This window comes from Pseudopipra pipra, chromosome 13 (genome assembly GCF_036250125.1).
Source record: "Pseudopipra pipra isolate bDixPip1 chromosome 13, bDixPip1.hap1, whole genome shotgun sequence".
NCBI lineage: Eukaryota > Metazoa > Chordata > Aves > Passeriformes > Pipridae > Pseudopipra > Pseudopipra pipra.
The window spans coordinates 9,507,192-9,523,858 of NC_087561.1; the positions used below are offsets into that span (position 1 = coordinate 9,507,192).

Sequence of the window (16,667 nt, forward strand, 5' to 3'; positions counted from 1 at the left end):
GTTGCTCAGTGTTTGCAGCCTCGCAAGGGTCACTTGCAGGAGTGACACAGCACCTGTGACACAGCACCAGTCGGTCCCAGCACTAGGCACCCTAAAGTCGTGCCGCTTACGTGAGCCTGAAGTGCACTTACAGGAATCTGGCCCGTGATTTTCCTGCCTGCATCGCAGTTGCGTGACAAAACTGGGTCCTCCTGTGAATCTGAGCAAAATGCAGAAGTAGATTATATTCTGCATGGAGCTATTCTAAGCTATTTAAAAGCGAATAAAAAGCAGTGCAGGGAAACTAAAAATAACACTACCATGCTGCGGAAAGCATGGATGTGCCATGTCAGAAGCAGAGTTAGGGAAGAGAAACTTAGCCTGGTCCAGTTGAAGGCAGGACTGGTTAAATTGATGCTAATGATGGTGCGAAAATGTGCAGCGGGTTTGAAAGCAGCTTCTCCCCGCTCAGTGCAGATGCTGTAACCCCGGGGGCGAGTCGCACCGCTCTCCATCGAACTGAAACCGATACAAGTGGGGCGGGCAGCCCGAGGCCAGCCCGGCGCTACCCGGGGAAGGGGCGGAACGGCCGCGGGTGCTGCTCCCGGAGGGATGTTGCGTGTTCGCTGCGACCCTCGGGAGCCCCGGGTTGCGCTGGCACCGCGCGCTGCCCCAGCGCGGGGAGGTTCAACGCCGCCTGTTCCCATCCCAGCCCTGCCAGACCCCCTTGGACGGGGCGGCGCCTCCGCAGCCCTTTGGGGACGCTCCCTCCATCCCTCTCTTGGCCGTTTTCTTCTGCCGAGATCGCGGCCGCGTGCGCGGTCCCTTGTAGGACCGACAGCCCCCTCCCCGCCGGGGCCTTGCGGGGCTCTGGGGGGTCCCTGTGGCGGGGCGGGCGGGGCGGTCCCGCCGCTGGTCCCGCCGCTGGCCCGGGCGGTGCCGGGGGGGGCAGCGGGGCCGGGGCGGTGCCCTGGCGCGGCGCGGCCGCCAGGGGGCGCTGCGGCGTCTCTCAGCGCGTGGCGGGCGGGCGCACCTGCCGCGCGCGGGGCCGGCGGGGGGAGCGCGCGCGGTCCCGGCCCCGCTCCGGTCCCGTCCCCATCCCCATCCCCATCCCCATCCCGGTCCCGCTCCGCCCCGACCCCACGGGCGGGAGCCGCGCTCCGCGCACACGGGCCGCCCCCGCCCGGCACCGCCGGCCCGCAGCTCCCGCTGCCTCCGCGGCGGGGGGGACGCCCGGCATGGAGACCTAGAGGGGAGCCGCTGGGGAGGTGAGCCCTGCGCGCGGCGCGTCTCGCGGCAGCGCCCTTTTTTAATTTAAAAGGAAAAAAGAAATCTTCCCTCGGAAAAAGAAAAGTTCGGGTGTAAGGAGTCTCCCCCTTCGGTGCCGCCGCTGCGCGCGGGACGGGGCTGGGAAGATGCGGCTGCCACCGCGTCCCTCCCGCAGCTGCGGAGCAGGAGGAGGGAGCCCCGGGGGTCCCGCTGGTGCCTGGGCGCTCCCGAGGGGCTCCGGGCAGGGAACACCCGCAGCTCCGGCTCCGTCCCGCGCCCGCGGGGCCGCTCCTCCCGCGGCGCCGCCGGTCTCGGAGCAGCTGCTCGGGGCCGTGGCCGGAGCCGTCTGTGCTGGCGCGGCCACTCCGCCGCTCCCCGGATCGAGCCCTGCGGCTCTGGAGGCGCCGGGAGGGTTTTTCTGTCACGAAGGGCGGTCTGAGTTAGTACCGAGGGTCTCTCACTCAGCGCCGCGAGCGCTCGTGGGGCTTCCCGGGTAAAGTGTTACTGCCGGGGATTTAAAATAAAAGCACGAGAGCAGTTGCCCTTTGGGATGTTGCAGCGCGGTGGAGCCTGTTGAAGAGGTATCGGTTCTTTGGAGGCTTGGCTGCTTTGAGGTACCGCGGTGGGTCCAGAACGCTGGAACTTGAAATCTCTCGCTGCCTCCGAAAATTCCGTGGCAAATAAGGCTGCTCTGGTTTCTTTTGGGGTCTGACGGAAACCTGCTAAAGGGCGCAAAACCTGTCTCAAACAATTGATTCAGCGGGTGTTTTCAAACAGCCTGTCCCTAGGCTGCTGTCTCTGCTAGGATTCGAAGAATCAAAAGTTTCTGGTAGAAAATGCTGTAAGCTGCGGTTTCTCAAAGTTACAGTAACGTCTGTGTGCTTTGGGCAATTTCTGCTTCTTTTGGATTAAGACGCAAACTTAGGTTTGTACTGCGAGGAAAAACCCATCGTGACAGGAGACAGCACTTTGTCGTGCTCCTCGGCAGTGTTTATGTTGTTTTGTTTTTATCCTGATTATTTAAAATATATGTGTAGATTTTTAGTGCGTGTGTGCGGTTTTTGGGTGTTACAATATTACCATCAGAGTGCGGATAGTTTTGAGGTTTTTCAGAGTGTTCTTAGAGGCGGGTGCAAGGCGAGGTGACCTGCTGGGGGAGGAGGGAAAGGCAGTGGGCAAGGGCTATTTCAGGGTGCTCAGGTGCTGCGTGATTATGGTTGCGTTCACACCTGAGAGAAGCACTCGCCCCAAATGCTTGTTGTCCGTGCCTAAAAGGGGATGTTATTCCTCGTCAGGGATAAAACTGTGTGGCTGCCTGACAGTCTGTGATATCTGTAAGAGCAGGTGACTGCCTGCCCTGCTTCTGTGTAGTGCATGGGAAGGGACTTCCCTCCAGAGGCAGGAGCGGGCCAGCCCTGAGGAGGACATGGTGTCTGAAAGGCTTTGCTCGTGCCAGACCCGAGGCAGGAGGTAAGTCTGGAGGACAAGCTGCCTGACAGCGAGTCAGTCTCTTGCTTTGCAATAGAGTGACTGCAGAGGAGACAGTGGAACCCGCTAGGATTTGGGATTTTGGGCTCCCTAAGCCAGCAGGGTGCAATGCATGTGCAGTAAACATTAGAAGTAAAGAGTTCTGGCAGTTCACCAAGGCACGGTCAGTGTTCGTAAGGATTTGGCGAGTCTGTGGTTAAGCAAGTGTTGTGCAGGTGATGTGCAGGATGGCTTTCTGAGAAATTACTAAGGATTGCATCCTTGTGAGGATGTTTCTCTGGGCATAGGAGACCCCTTGCAGTGGGAGGACTGGGGCATGGTCCGACCTCCACGCAGAGTGCTTGTGTTGCTAGGCAGCAGCTTGCACCTCCAGCGTGCTCCAGATCCGAATCTGCGAGGGGAGTCCTTCCTCTACTGAACTAAAGCTTTCTAGCTGGTGATCAAGGGTGTTGGAAAGCACATATCCTGCGTGCCTGGGTGTGTGCACTTATGGCCCACACCTGGGTACCAGGGAGGGGTGATCAGCTGGGAACGTTCAGCTAGCTGATAACAAGACTTCCTTGTACTCACCCCCCTGCTTGAACTGCAGGTGAGCACAGGAGAGAGATGAATCTTTGGTTGTTCCCTTTGTAAGGCTCAGGAGTTCTCTGCAGACCACTCTTTTACTTTCACATTGCTTAGAAGCTCATAGGAGGTTCATCTTCAAATTGTTTAGTGATTGATGCTTTACCAGCAAAATGGGGAGGGAAGGGGAGGGAAAAGGGAAGAAGATTTGCTTGCATGAGAAGTGAGAAAGGCCAGGTGTGCCACATTAATGCACTTAGGGAGTTTGAGTCAATTTTGGTGGATGCCATGCAATTGCTGGAGCCTCTGTGCATACGTGGCATCAGCCAGTGTTATCTGAACTGCTCTGTGTCTCGCAGAGTAGAGCGATGGAAAGCCTTTTAATCTTCAGAGCTGCTGGTCTGATGGCTGCACTTTGAAGCAGTGCAGTAGCTGAAGCTGTTGGAAACCAATGTGGGGGGACTGACCATTCTCCAAATAGAAGTCAGATCAAAAAAGAGCCTGTGAGTGTCTGGAGGGATTCATAGGCTGGTGGGGTGAAGGTGAGCTCAGCAGAAAGGCTGTTCTTGTGGCACAAATCATTTCTGATCAGGCAGAGATTGGTGGTGTGGGAGAGGGAGGAGGAAGTTTCCTGATTTGATGGAGGTTGGAGGCCTCAGAAGAAGCTGGACTTCACAGCCTTAAGCCCAAATGAGGCTGCAGAGGAGTGTGGAAGCAGAGACAGGTAGGAGCACACTTACTGGGCTCAGGATCTCGTGGGTGTTGTCCCTTGCCACTCTAAGCTTGAGCCATGGAGGGTTTAGGCTTTTGGGAGCTGCTAGGGGCAGTTCCCGGCAGAGGTAACGGGCAGCTTGTGTATGGAGCAGTGTGTGTGTGAAGAGCCCAGCAGAGATGCAGACAGGCTGCTGGAGAGCAAGGAGGAGGGAATGGGGACAGCACGTAAGGCCCATACCCCTTGGCGTGCTCTGCCTGCTTGGACATGACGGGAGCATCCAGGCTCTCAGGCTGGGATGTGTCTGTAAGGGGATTTGGTTTGTTTGCATAAGCAGAGTAATTTTTACCCTGACTACAGCTGTTTCCTGGGAGAGAAGGGTACATGTTACAGTAATCAGTTAAAGCTAAGGAGAACAGTGTCTTCTACGTGGCATTTGGAAGGGAGAGGCTGTTAGTTCAAAATTTTCTATGTCCTGAGTTGTGATGCCCTTGTGGGACCAGAGGTGGAGGAAAAGTTCCAAGGAGCATGTGCAGGCAGCCATCCCTACTGGCTGGGGGCTGGCTGAGGTGGGAAGCTGGCAGGGATGGCTGGGGCTGGTGGCCTGGACCTGTGCATCCGAGGGAAAGGGCTGAGAATTTGTACTCACCGCAAGAAGTACAAATAAAGCATTTATAATGTATGGACTTTTCCTGCTCTCCAAAACATTCATGCTCTGAATAATCTCTCACTTCAAGCTCAAGCACAAGCTGAAAATATCAAGGGATGCTAAATCGTGAACAACTATTAAACAGCCTTAAAGGGCTGTATGGGAAACCATGTCTGCTCGTCATTTCTAAGCCTTCCTCAAACAATGTGAACTATTTATCGGGAGGTCTTTAGTGCTGGAAAGGGGAGTGAACATTTAAAGTGTATCGCAAAATAAAGAGGCACTTTAAGAGGCAATTTGCTTTTCAGGATGTCAAACTAAACATAAATCTTCCTTTAAACAGCCTTGAAAAGAACACAGAGGGAAGAGATCTTGCCCTTGCTGAAAATAAATAGGTTCTCTTTGCTAGCCTTGATGGTCAGGGTTTCCTCTGGCATCTGGTACTAGATTCAGGTAAACCTTCCTGGAATAGGTGGTGGACTGAGGGATGGGTTATGTTCAGTGACAAAGCTGGTGAGAGAGAGACTGTGTGTTAGAAACTTTTGCAGGGGTTTTGGCTGATCCTTTTCACCCCAAAAGCACTACAGAAAGTTCCTTCCACCCCTCTTCTCACTGTTATATGTAAAAATTAAATTAACGAGGATGTCTATTTGGTAGAGCAATTTCAGGGCACATAAAATATGTATTTCACTTTAATTTTGGGTGCATCAGAACAAAACCCCATTGTTTTCAAGATTTCCATAAAATATGTGGAAGGAATATTCTGTAAGCATTTTCTCATGATTCTCAAATTCTGGGGAGAGTATTGTTTGTTTGCTTGCTTAAATTCTTATTTTCATCCAGATAAATATGGCAGTACATATATGTAAAGGCCAGACTCTGGTTATGTAAGGGGAAAAAAAATCCCCATCAAGAATATGTTTATCACTTTAAGGTACTGAGATTGTGCTGAGTTCAGTGAAAGCATCTTGCCTCTGTTTGGCAGCCAAGTGCCCTGCCTGGCTTCTCTGGAACTGTGTTTTCTAAGTGAAAAACTGTAGAAGAGTGTTTTATAAGAAGCGTAACAGCTGGTATATCATCTTTTTCTGTTAATTCTGTCTTCTTTGAGCATTAGGTATTAGTTAGGGAAGCATGTGGCCACAAATGAGATCAGGGAATGAATTTCTGAGCACATCTCATGCGGAGTTGTGCTCTCTCAGAGCTTGTTTCATTAATGTGCAGGAGTGAATGTGGATCAGCTTTGCCATCAATAGTGCAGATATTGTTATTGTGTTAATATTGCAGAGGTGTGAGTGTATATAGGAGCAAATATAATGTCAATACAGCTGACAGTTATAGCTGCAGTCCATCTTCTATGTGGTCCTGGAAAGGGGACTGTTTTAAGACACTGTAAAAACAGTTTCTCTATAAAAGCAGGGAATGTTTCAGCATGCAGATGGCAGCCCAGTCTAAAATCTAGTTCTCTTTGTGCTGAGCACCTCCATAACGAGCCTTGAGGAAGACAAGGGGAAGGAGAGAAGCAGTATGGGGGGGAAGAGGAGGGATATGCTATCTTTCAGGATTGAGGCCTCTTTTTGAACTGTCTTTCTCCATTTTTAATAGCTTTTCTGCAAAAGCTGCTTGGGAAGCACGGTTGGTATGAGTATGAAAGAAGCAAAGCATCTAATCTTTTGGCTTAATAATGCCCCTGCGTAGGCAGCTGTGAATTGGACAGACTTCCTTATTGATGTAAGAGCAGTGCGCAGTGAGTGAATTTGGTGTGGGTGAAAATGGTCTTTTCTCATCTCTTTTAATCTGAAATGTCTTCTCCTTTTGTAGTTGAGGCTCTGTAGAGGGGACCTGTGATCACTGGCAGGGCTGTCTAAAGCACTCAGGAGAAAAGACCCATGACCTGAGCAGTGGTGTTTGTTCTGGGTGTCAACGACTGAAGAGCTGGAGTCAAGTGAAGCCTTGGGTTTTCTGGAATTTGCAAGGTTTATCAGCAGCTCTGGAGCCTAAGAATTCTCATCAGCAACGAGGGTTTTTTTACTCAGAGTTCTGAAAAGCAGGATTCAGAGTCCTTTTTGTTCTGAGCGGAGCTTCTCCACAGCCCAGGGTGGGCTGAGTCTGAGAGAGCAGCCTCTGAGTTGGCCTCTGCCCAGAAGTCTGCCCTTCTGGGACAGTGCTCAGCAGCCTTCTCAGCTTTGGGAAGCATATGTGGTCATTCAGGGCTGGGGCTCCTCTTTCCCCTTGGGTGGCTCTCATTACTGCTGCAGTTTGGGAACTGTCTTGCTGTAACTGTGTCAGTTCTAGGACTTCAGCTGATTTAAAATGATTCTTAAAATCACTCCCTGTTCCACAGTGTAAGTGCACATGTTTAGCTTTCCAAGTGTAGACTGTCTTCACATTTTCTTCTCTCCCTCAACTGGCTTTTCTGTAATCTTTTAAGTACTTCTGCAGGGTGGTAAGAGGCTAAGCCCCACTCTGTAAAGCTAACCTCTCTGGGTCTGACAGTCTTTACATTTCCTACAGTACTTCATGTTGCCTGAAGTACTGTATTGATTAAACCACAAGCTGCAGAAGTAAATATATGTAGAATATTAATAGCTTCAACTCTAGGAGGGAAAAAAAGCCTGTAAATTAATTGATCCATTATGTTGACCTCATAAACCACGAGGGCTTGCAGTACAGCTGTAATCCTCCTCCCACAACACGTATTTCACTTTGAATGTCTATAAAAGGACTGGACTACTCAAATTTAAAAGCTGTGATACTGGACAAGCATATCCATCTTTTCTGGGATGTGTAGTTAGAATATTGCAATGTAAAGGCTGGAACAATAGTTCTCCGTAGAATCCAGGGTAGTGCTGAATCAGTACATCGCTAATGGTGCAGCTGGGCATGAGGCTTAAAAAACAATACTTAACTTTCACACTCCTTTGTCAGTCTTGTTCCTCCTTACAGTTGCTTTCTGCGTTTCCAAGTGCAGGAGTTGCTGCAATAGGGGAAGTACAATTGAGGGATTTAAAATCCAATTTGAAGATATAATGAACTTGAATTCTGTGTGAGGGAGTTGCTTAGGGAATCAAGGTCAGTGCATGGTGTGAGCTGATAGAACTCAATCTGCTAATCAGTGCTAGGTAGTCCTAGTTCTTCTGGTTCACAAATCTGTGAAGATGGACTGCTCAAGTTTTTGTTGAATTTTCTTAGGAGAGATTTAGATGAGCGCATGCATTGTATGCTCATCAATCTTGTTAGCATTTTGAACCTATAGATATTGGAATCTTTATCTGTATTTGGAATATTTCAGGGGATTTTTCCATTTCCTGCTCTTCATTTTTTTTTACCATAAATGAGCACTATTTTAGGCAGCTATTGGATCAGAAAGTCCTTGGTGGAAAAGATTCTTGTGTTAATGCTTGCAGGGTTTTCTCTACAGGGCAAGCCAGGAGTTTGCTCATAGTGTTGAGTCTGATTGCCACCTTAACATAACTAAAATCGCTTCTACCCTCTGCAGCCAGACATATTAAAGGGGGGAGTTATGGGGTGGTGGCCATCCACAGTATTTTTCTTTTGTGCTTGGCAGTGAAGCTCATTTTTTTTGTTTCTGTTCTACACTGTAAGATGCCTTTTGAAACTTTAAGATGCTCCTCTTGGTATCTTCTATGGTTACCATTTGGAAGATATTTAACTTTTTAATGGAAGCATTACAATCTTTCAAGCAAAACCTCAGTGTTGACACCTAAGGGGTCGTGCTGTTTGTTTCTTCTGAAATAAATGACAAGATTCTGTGTTTATTCCAATCACATCCCAAAAGATCTGTGAGTTTTACAGTTTTTATTCAGCCTTTAGAGAAATCATTACAGATCAGTATTGTAACCTTGTCAGGTGCTTTGTGTATTTAGTTGTGGTTCCCTTTGCTTCCTCAGGACAAGACCTTGTTTTTTCCTTGTATGCTGTCAAGCAGCTGATGCACTGCTGAGCCAGTAATAATCCCAAATACTCTAGATGTTGTCTCACTGTTGATGTTTACTTTCAGTCTGCACAACACGAGCACTGACAGGTACCCTCCATGCTTCCCTCATTTTTAAATTTCTCTTAAAATTTCAGCTGAACAAGGAGAATGAGCCATATGTGAGTCTAGTTAAGGACCTGAGCCAAATGGAGGCTTAGATCCAGCAAGACAAATGCTGAATGCACACTGCCTTGTAGAATTAATGTTCATTGTGTATTTAGACAACTTAAGTGGCTGGTTATGATGGTGAAGATGCACAATGAATTAGGCGAAATGAAATATTCTTTGATGCTCATTGAGCAGCAGAGCGAGGAACACTGCATGACCCCTAGCAAGTAGAGCTGAAGATACATTATTTGAGCTAACATGCATCTCTGATCCTAAGTATTTTTTTTTGTGTTTATGAAAAAAAAGGATCCTGTGCCCGTTGTGGGTTGCTTCCAACCAACATATTAGATAGACTGAGAATCTTTTAGTAATAAACAGCTTAGTATGGTGTGTTGGCAAAAGAGAAGACCTGAGAGAGAGTTCATATTAAAATTTAAAGCCTTAAAAGTAGAGTGGGGAAATGGTTTGAAAAGAAATGAACAGAAGTCACCATCTAGCATACTGTAAAGACAGTGAAAGGATTACTGTTGCCATTTCATCCTTTGCGTGTGGGGTGAAAATGGTGATTTATTTCTGTGAGATTTCTGAGCAACAAAACCTGACAATTGGCAATCACTAAAGAGGTGGGCTGCTGTTTTTAACGAGTACCTTCTGCATCGCAGCTTCTGTGGAGAAACCAGAACCTACAGAGCCTCATGGTGTGTCAGCAAATCTCAGCCTGTGCACAGACGTGTGCCTGAGTGCACACATGCACCTCTTTTCTTGTTTTCTTTTGAAAAGGAACACTGCATAAACAAAGCTCATGGTAGAAATTAGAGCAAAGCTAAATTATATTTAAAGCGTGAACTTGGGAATCTCTGTGCTGGGTTTTGTGCAGAATACTAATGCTCCACTTTCCTTCTTGTTTCTGAGTGCCTCCTTCTAACCTTGTCACTTGAAAGTCTTTTGAGTCCCAGAAGCTATAGGAGCTGAAGTGGGTGCTGGAAGGACAGCAGGCAGCACATGAAGAAAATGGGACACACCTTCCCAAGCCTTGTTTCTGAGGACTCAGAAGAACGAACTAAGTTTGTCAACAGAGGTGAAGGGCATTGGGCAGCATATGGGAGTCAGGGTGGTTTCTGTTAGAACAGAATTTGTGTTGCATCGCAACAAGTCCCTTGTAGTTGCTGGGTGCTTACAGGTCACTGTGACAGCTGCCTGAAGTCTGTGGTCTGTAGCATCAAGCGGTATGAGGAGGGAAGGGGTACCCCTGTTGGCAGTGGAATGATGGAGAATTAAGTTGTCTCACCTTACTTCTACACTTCTCCCTCTGATGGCAGCAACCTCCCTTTACTTATCTGGATACAAATGCAACCTGGCAGGCCACAACAAGGTCTAGATTAGTGATTCTTTCAGCCTTCTCAACAAACACTTTATTCTGTGTCTTCTCCCCTCTCAGTGATTTTGGGCAAGTTGTCTGCAATTGGTATTTCTATATCCTTATTAAGTAAGATGTCTTTTCACTCTTCTGGGAATGATCCTGAACTTTGTTCCCCTCTCGTGAGGTGTATCCAGTAGAGTACTATGTTTTTGTTACAGCTGTTAGCCCTTACAGCTGCTTGGAGTTTGCAGAGTCAGAGTAAGCAGCTCCTCAGGGAAATGCTGCTCAGTGCCTGTGAGCAAATTTAGAACTTTGTCCTGGACACATACAACCTTCTCTCTTCTGGCTATGGGACATTCCTCTGGGGGAAATAGATCTTGTATTGTACCTCGAGTTCTTTGTTAACTTGCATGTTTACAGATAGTCATCTGTGAGAGGGCAGGTGGAACAGCCTGTTTGTCTATGGCTGTTGTCTCGGGACAGTAACCAGCTGACCAACTGGTCACACTGGTATCACCAATCCCACCTTCTTCTGGTGGAATGTCTTGCATGATGAAGGTGACACTTCGGAGTCTGATATGTATTTCCATGCCAGCTTTAGTGGGGTTGTGTCAGATATGACAAGCTGAGGCTGTGGGCTTGATTGTGAATGACTAGGTAGTGCTGTAGTTTCTTGCCCTTTTCCTGCTCAATTTTCCTGATTTTTGGAGGTACAGAGACTGACTGCCTCGATGAGGCCAGGACTTCAAAAGGCAAAACTCCTATCAATGCTGACAGAACCAAGAATTTTCCCCTCTGCCTAGCATTAATATTGGTTGGCAGAACTTGCTTTGAATTTTTGAATATATTTAATGCAGCATAGCTTGTTTGGGGTGGAGATGGATGGACCCACATGAAAAAGGACCTAGGAGTTCCATACTTCAGCTGTAATAACTGAAGGGAGGAAAGTGTAGAAAGTAATTTGCAAAGCTACACTTGAAAATCATTCTAGCATAACATCATTACAATTATCTGTCAAAAGATTTAGTTCAATTACTTTTTTTTAAGCTCTCTTGTCAGGATGGCCTCGCTTGTTTCAGGATTTTGTTACTCCAAGGAGAGGTTAAGGAAGAATGAATGCTAATTCTGTCATTAACCACTGTCAGACACCCTTCAGCACATATTATTCCTTGAAAACGCCTTAGCATCATTACTGTGAGGAATCAATAGGCATAAAGAGCCCACGGGAACATAGAATTCAGGAAGAGGAAAAAAAAAATCCACTGCCTGTTTGTAGCTTATAGTACAGTAAGGTGAGAGGAAGAGAACTTCGGTTCCAAGCGGTAATTTTGAAATAACTGAATAGCAACATAATTCCTGTCCTGTAAAATATCCTTACATATTCTTCACACAACAGTAGGCTAGTAGTAAAATTACAAGGGAAGGATATTTGATGTAATAAACTCGAACTGAATAAGCTTTGGTGAACTGCAGGACATTGCACCCTCTTTCTGCTCTATCCTGTTGGGTGACGGGGGTCTGGGTTGGTCCCAAATTTGAGGGTTTGGGACCTCTGAGTGGGCTGAGTGGGCAGATGTGCTACAGAGTTTAAGGAATTATTCTGTTTCGTTGGCCTTGGTTTTGACTCCTAATGCAGGTAGTTTTGTGCATTTCTGTTTAAATGAAACTGCTATAGAATGTTTGCTGAATCTTTTGGTGCAAATAATAATTTCAGATGACTGCCCTCTTTATCTGAGAATAAGGGTCCTGATAAAAACTCTGTATCTGTTATGGAGATGAATTCCTGGAGTCTAAATATATCAAGCCACTTCAAGGCCTGTGACTTCAAGCTAAGCATATATTTGGGGACTTAGCTTATAATTAATCATCCCTCTTTGGGAGAGAGCAAGAGAGAGTTGGGCTTTGCTGAGTTCAGATTCAATCTACCTGTTTTTAAATGCAGAGAAGGAGCCTCAGTTTGCTCTTGCTATTTTATCTTGAATGGCTTCATATTTGCAAATGAAAACAAAATTAGTTCTGGTAATTATATCAAATTAAAAATAGAATCCTAAACTATATTTTTCCTTTTTTTTTTTCTTTATTTTTTAAAGGTATGTAATATAAAGTGAGTAGTAAAGTTCCCAGGAGAGACTAATTTTGTCTTTTAAATGAGAATCCCGAGACCTAGATTCTTTGATTTCTGAATTTTGTTCACCTTCTTTTACCTCATTTTATAGGAGAAATTTGTGAAGTAGCATTAATTCATTTTATGAGCTTTTACGAGGTCACCAGCGGGAAAATAAGGTTGCTAAGAGAGACTGCATGAATAACCTACCTTATATGTTTTCCTGAACAATATGAATTTTTTTAAGTGTTTAGCCTTGTTTGTATGAGACAAAGCTAATTATGACCATCAGGATCTCCCCCTTAAATAACATACAAAAATCTGCCCGATTAGATCCATACTATTTCAAATAAACTGTTGTATCTTGTGATTTTTTTTCTGAGAGCAAAATTATATTTTTGAGGTGTCATTTAATAAAAAACCCAACCCTTTTGTGTGATAGAGGTAAATTGTTCATACACAGTTACTTTGAACTGTTATGATTTCCTACCTCTGCATAAATATAAACCCAGAAGTCATTAGATTAAGCACTGTAATGGTTCTTTGAGAAATAGTTTAACTGTAGCTGCTGCTTTGTTGTAGTGAAGAGCTGTGATTCAGACTTACTACTATGTTTGCATTTCAGCTGACACGGAAAGTGAAAGATGAAGCCTCTTGTTCTCTTGGTTCTTGTGATCTGTACTGTAGTCAGCATGAATTTGAAGCTCGTGTCAAAGAGAAATTCTGGTAAGTCACAGAAAATTATTTTTACTTTTGGATCTGGACCTAGTACTCATGCAATCAGGCATTTTAGATGGCTGCTTTTTGGTTTGCATATATAATGCTTATTCTCTTCTGCCAAAAAAAAAAAAGAAAAAAGTCATAATTAGTATGGTTTGCTTACCAGATGTTTACAGGATGAATTTTCTTACCATAATGTTCTGTTGGTGTGACTTTAAGCTATTTGAAAGTGTCCTTATGTTTTCTTTTGTTAAAAAAAAAAAGACTGATCTGACTGAAACCCCACCAAGGTAATAATAACTTTGGCATTGTTTTAACATCCAGTCTTTTACTCACGCTAAGGAATTTTCTTAACTGTGGATGTGGTTTGTGGTAACTTCTAAGTCTGGATGATTTTTTTGTATGTTGGAAAATCGCGTTCCAAAAAGTCATGGTGGCCACATGTGTGATCATATATAGGATTAACCGGGAAGAGTTTTCCTGAGTAGATAATCTCTGATTCTTCTGGCAGTGGAAGGGAGGGAGTAGGAGTTGGTTTATGTTTACACCTGCTTTTGAAACCTACTAATAGTAACAGAACACTTCAAAGAGGCATTAGAGCATCTCCTTCCAGGGTAGACAGTTCACCTGGATAATGGCTCACCTGTACTTGAGCCTGAAGTGACTTCTAGTCCATGCAGCTCTCCCCCCTCAAAGGGAGTGACTTCATTGGACTGTTTACCTTTCTCAAGTAAGCTGTGAGTTTGGGAGGATTTTGGGCAGAGCAGTAGGTTCACTGCAGTTTGCACAGTGGTGTTGGTCTGCTACAGCCTGGTGTATGTGGGCAGGTAACTGACACTGGGTAAAAGTTGTACTTTTAAACTTGCACATTATCTTGTTTTTCTGCACTATCTGTGTGCTGTGCTTACATGTGTGAGGGCTCCTGTTGATCCTGCTGTCCTCAGTGTCTTCAGCCAACACTCAGCACTGCAGGTGCAAACAGAAATTACTGATTTCAGTTGGTGTGGTCAGTTTTAAGTTTAATTTCTACATTTCCTGAGAACAAAGGAGAAAAGTTATTGGTTATAAAGAATTAGATGTCACACCCCAGGCTAAGAAGTGTTACTCTGGGAATTGCCAGATGCTGGGCCGAATTCTTTCTGCTGGGCTGGAAAATGTAAATGGAGATTGCTAAACTGAACTAGTGTGTGGCTTTTTGTTGTGGTTATTGTGTCCAGAGCCCTGTCTGCCCTGTGAGAGCAGTCATGGATAATGGGGTTTGGCTGTGGTGGAACTTGGTCTAAACGCTGCTGTGATGGTGTTCCTGTTTTTCAAAACTGCTGTTGCTGGCCTGAATGGGAACCCTTTGTGACATCCATAATCAATATAATTGAACAGCCTTTATTCGCTGATGCCAGACAACAGCACCTGGCTGCAAGGAAGAGCCTTTGCAATTCTTTTGTCAGAAGTACGCATCTGTAGAAGTGACATGCTGGTGGTCATAGCATCATTCAGCTGGTAATTCACCTTTAATTATATATTTTTTAAAAAACTGTGAGGCTGCTTCTTGCTAAATATAACCAACAAGTGAATAGGTGGTTCTTATTCTTTTCATTTGATATGCTGAGAATAAGATGAAGGGGAAAAATGCATGTAAAATAAAATTATAGTTTCTCTGCAAGCACTTAATCATGTAGTTGGCTCTCACCTTCAATACTCATTCTGATTGCTGCATGGAGCAAACTATTGATTTCTTTTTTTGCTTTTTCCACTACATTGTGTGTGAAATAATTTTCTGTTTCTGTGATATCAGCACTTGGTGCAAAACTGATAATTTGACTCCTCTTCTGAAAGATCTTTAGATATGAAGGACTGTTGTTTGATTGCTTAGGGCTTCACTAAATGTTTTATGTTGCGAAGAGACAGATGTCCCAGAGGCTTCTGAGCTTTAACTGTTTGTATTAGTTTAGTGGAAGATCTGGGACAGTGGATGGATGCAACCAGGGAAATGCACCATGAAACAATGACACTGTATTGCTCCATAGGGTGACAGTAGCTGTAACATGCTGGTGCTGTGGTTCAGAGTCTTTTTTATTATTATTTTTTACTGATGTCTTGATGAAGGAGAATGGAAAGAGGAAATTAATGTAATGGTTATTTGTGGGCAGCTGCACTGCAGTGTAAACAGCAGGATGTCTGAAAGCAGAAAGACTGTTCTAGCTGTAGCTTAGAGCTGAGGTGGGGGGAGTGGATGAAGTGCCCAAATGATGCCCTGTGGACAGGATCTCTGCAGCAGTGTTCTGGCTGGATGTTGTAGTCTTGGCTCTTTCCGGCTATTGGTACAGGGATGTCTACACTGGTGAGCATCCTCAAAAGGGGAAGGGAAATTGTGCAGACAGTTATGTAGAGCAGTGTGAAGCAGTGCATGGAAGGTGCTGACACTGATGATAAAGACAGATTTGGGCTACTAGGACAATAAACCAGCAAAATTGGGGTATTGGTGTCTTTGCCGACTTATGCAGACTGGCATTTTTCTAAGCAATGTGTAGAATTATTGCATGAATGGCCAGAATTATGATTAGTGTCAAGTACAACAGCAATTATGAAGCTGACTGGCATGCATGTAATATCACATAATTGAATATATCTTGTTTAAGGGGTAGGGAAAATCTAAAGAGAGCTGAGTTGAAGAGGACCTGGGGTGGAGCAATAGGAGGGTGAGGTGTTGTCTTCAGGTAATGCAAAAGCATCACTAAAACTGAGGCAGTCAAAAGGAGGGCAGTGTCCAGAAGGACATTATCACTGTGACTGAAGTTGCCTAAAGAGAACAGAGGTTTGGCTAGGAAGGCATCTTCAGAAGTTGGTGTGAAAGTACTCCTTCAAAGCCAAGGAATGAAAACCCAAGGGGAGAAAGCTGAGCATGAGAAATCCAGGCAGCAAGTGCAGACAGTACACAGGGGCAGGACAACAGGCAAGAGTCATTAAGGAGAGGTCAGGAGTATCTAAGATACTAAACAAAACGTGATGAAATGGTGCTCCAGTTGGAAGCATAGAACTATAGCTTGCTGAAGAAACAGTCCTCATGGAAGGGAAGAGAAAAACAGCAGTGAAAGATTTGTCTCATGTCCTTTACTTACCCTTTGTTAAAGATTCAGGTGTCCGTATTTCCCATTTGGAGAAGACAAACAGGAATGCATGTGGGGGCTGCAAGTAGGTTTTAGAGTACCCTGCAACACTGCAAAAATGTCAGAGAAACTTGTAGCAATATTAATTTGTTTGGCTGCTCCTCACTTGAGATGTGGTGCCAAAATAATTAAAATGGGTGAGCTAATTTAATTATGCTAGTCAGAGTCTTCTTTACAGGCAGTGACTTCCAGATGCTCCAGAAGAAATCTGTCATGTCTACAGAGTAACAATTTCTGTTTGTGGTGGGAACAGAACAGTTTGCCTCAAGCATCTGTGTGAGTGTAATGTTGACTTAAGTTTCACAGGCATTTCTTAATATTAGGAAGCATTTTTGAAAACTGCAGGCCATCCTTTTTCCTTTAAGAAGCAGACTGAACAAACAGCTAATGCGGGGACTGCAGCCTTAGCAATATCCTAGAAAGGGTATTTTACAGATGGAGGTTATACAAATAAATTGAGGATGTGGGAGCTGCTAGGTTCCCAGCTGGCAGGTGATTTCCTTTTAATCGGATTAAGTCACTTCTTTTCCCAAACCCATTGTATATAGTGCTTTGA

At 45.4% G+C, this 16,667-nt stretch overlaps 1 protein-coding gene across 11 annotated transcripts in view; it reads left to right on the plus strand.

The window, feature by feature from the left end:
• IL1RAPL2 (interleukin 1 receptor accessory protein like 2) overlaps positions 1 to 16,667 on the plus strand; it is a 419,062-nt gene that overhangs the window by 56,649 nt on the left and 345,746 nt on the right. For 5 of the 11 annotated variants that reach the window (XM_064669936.1, XM_064669938.1, XM_064669939.1 and 2 more), the window contains one exon: positions 12,853 to 12,953. In XM_064669936.1, the coding sequence (XP_064526006.1) occupies positions 12,872 to 12,953 (82 nt within the window). In that variant the 5' untranslated portion in view covers positions 12,853 to 12,871. Of the gene's footprint in view, positions 1 to 1,041; positions 1,248 to 2,621; positions 2,719 to 12,852; positions 12,954 to 16,667 lie in introns of those variants that run through there. The other 6 variants (XM_064669944.1, XM_064669943.1, XM_064669935.1 and 3 more) reach the window with 6 other exon arrangements.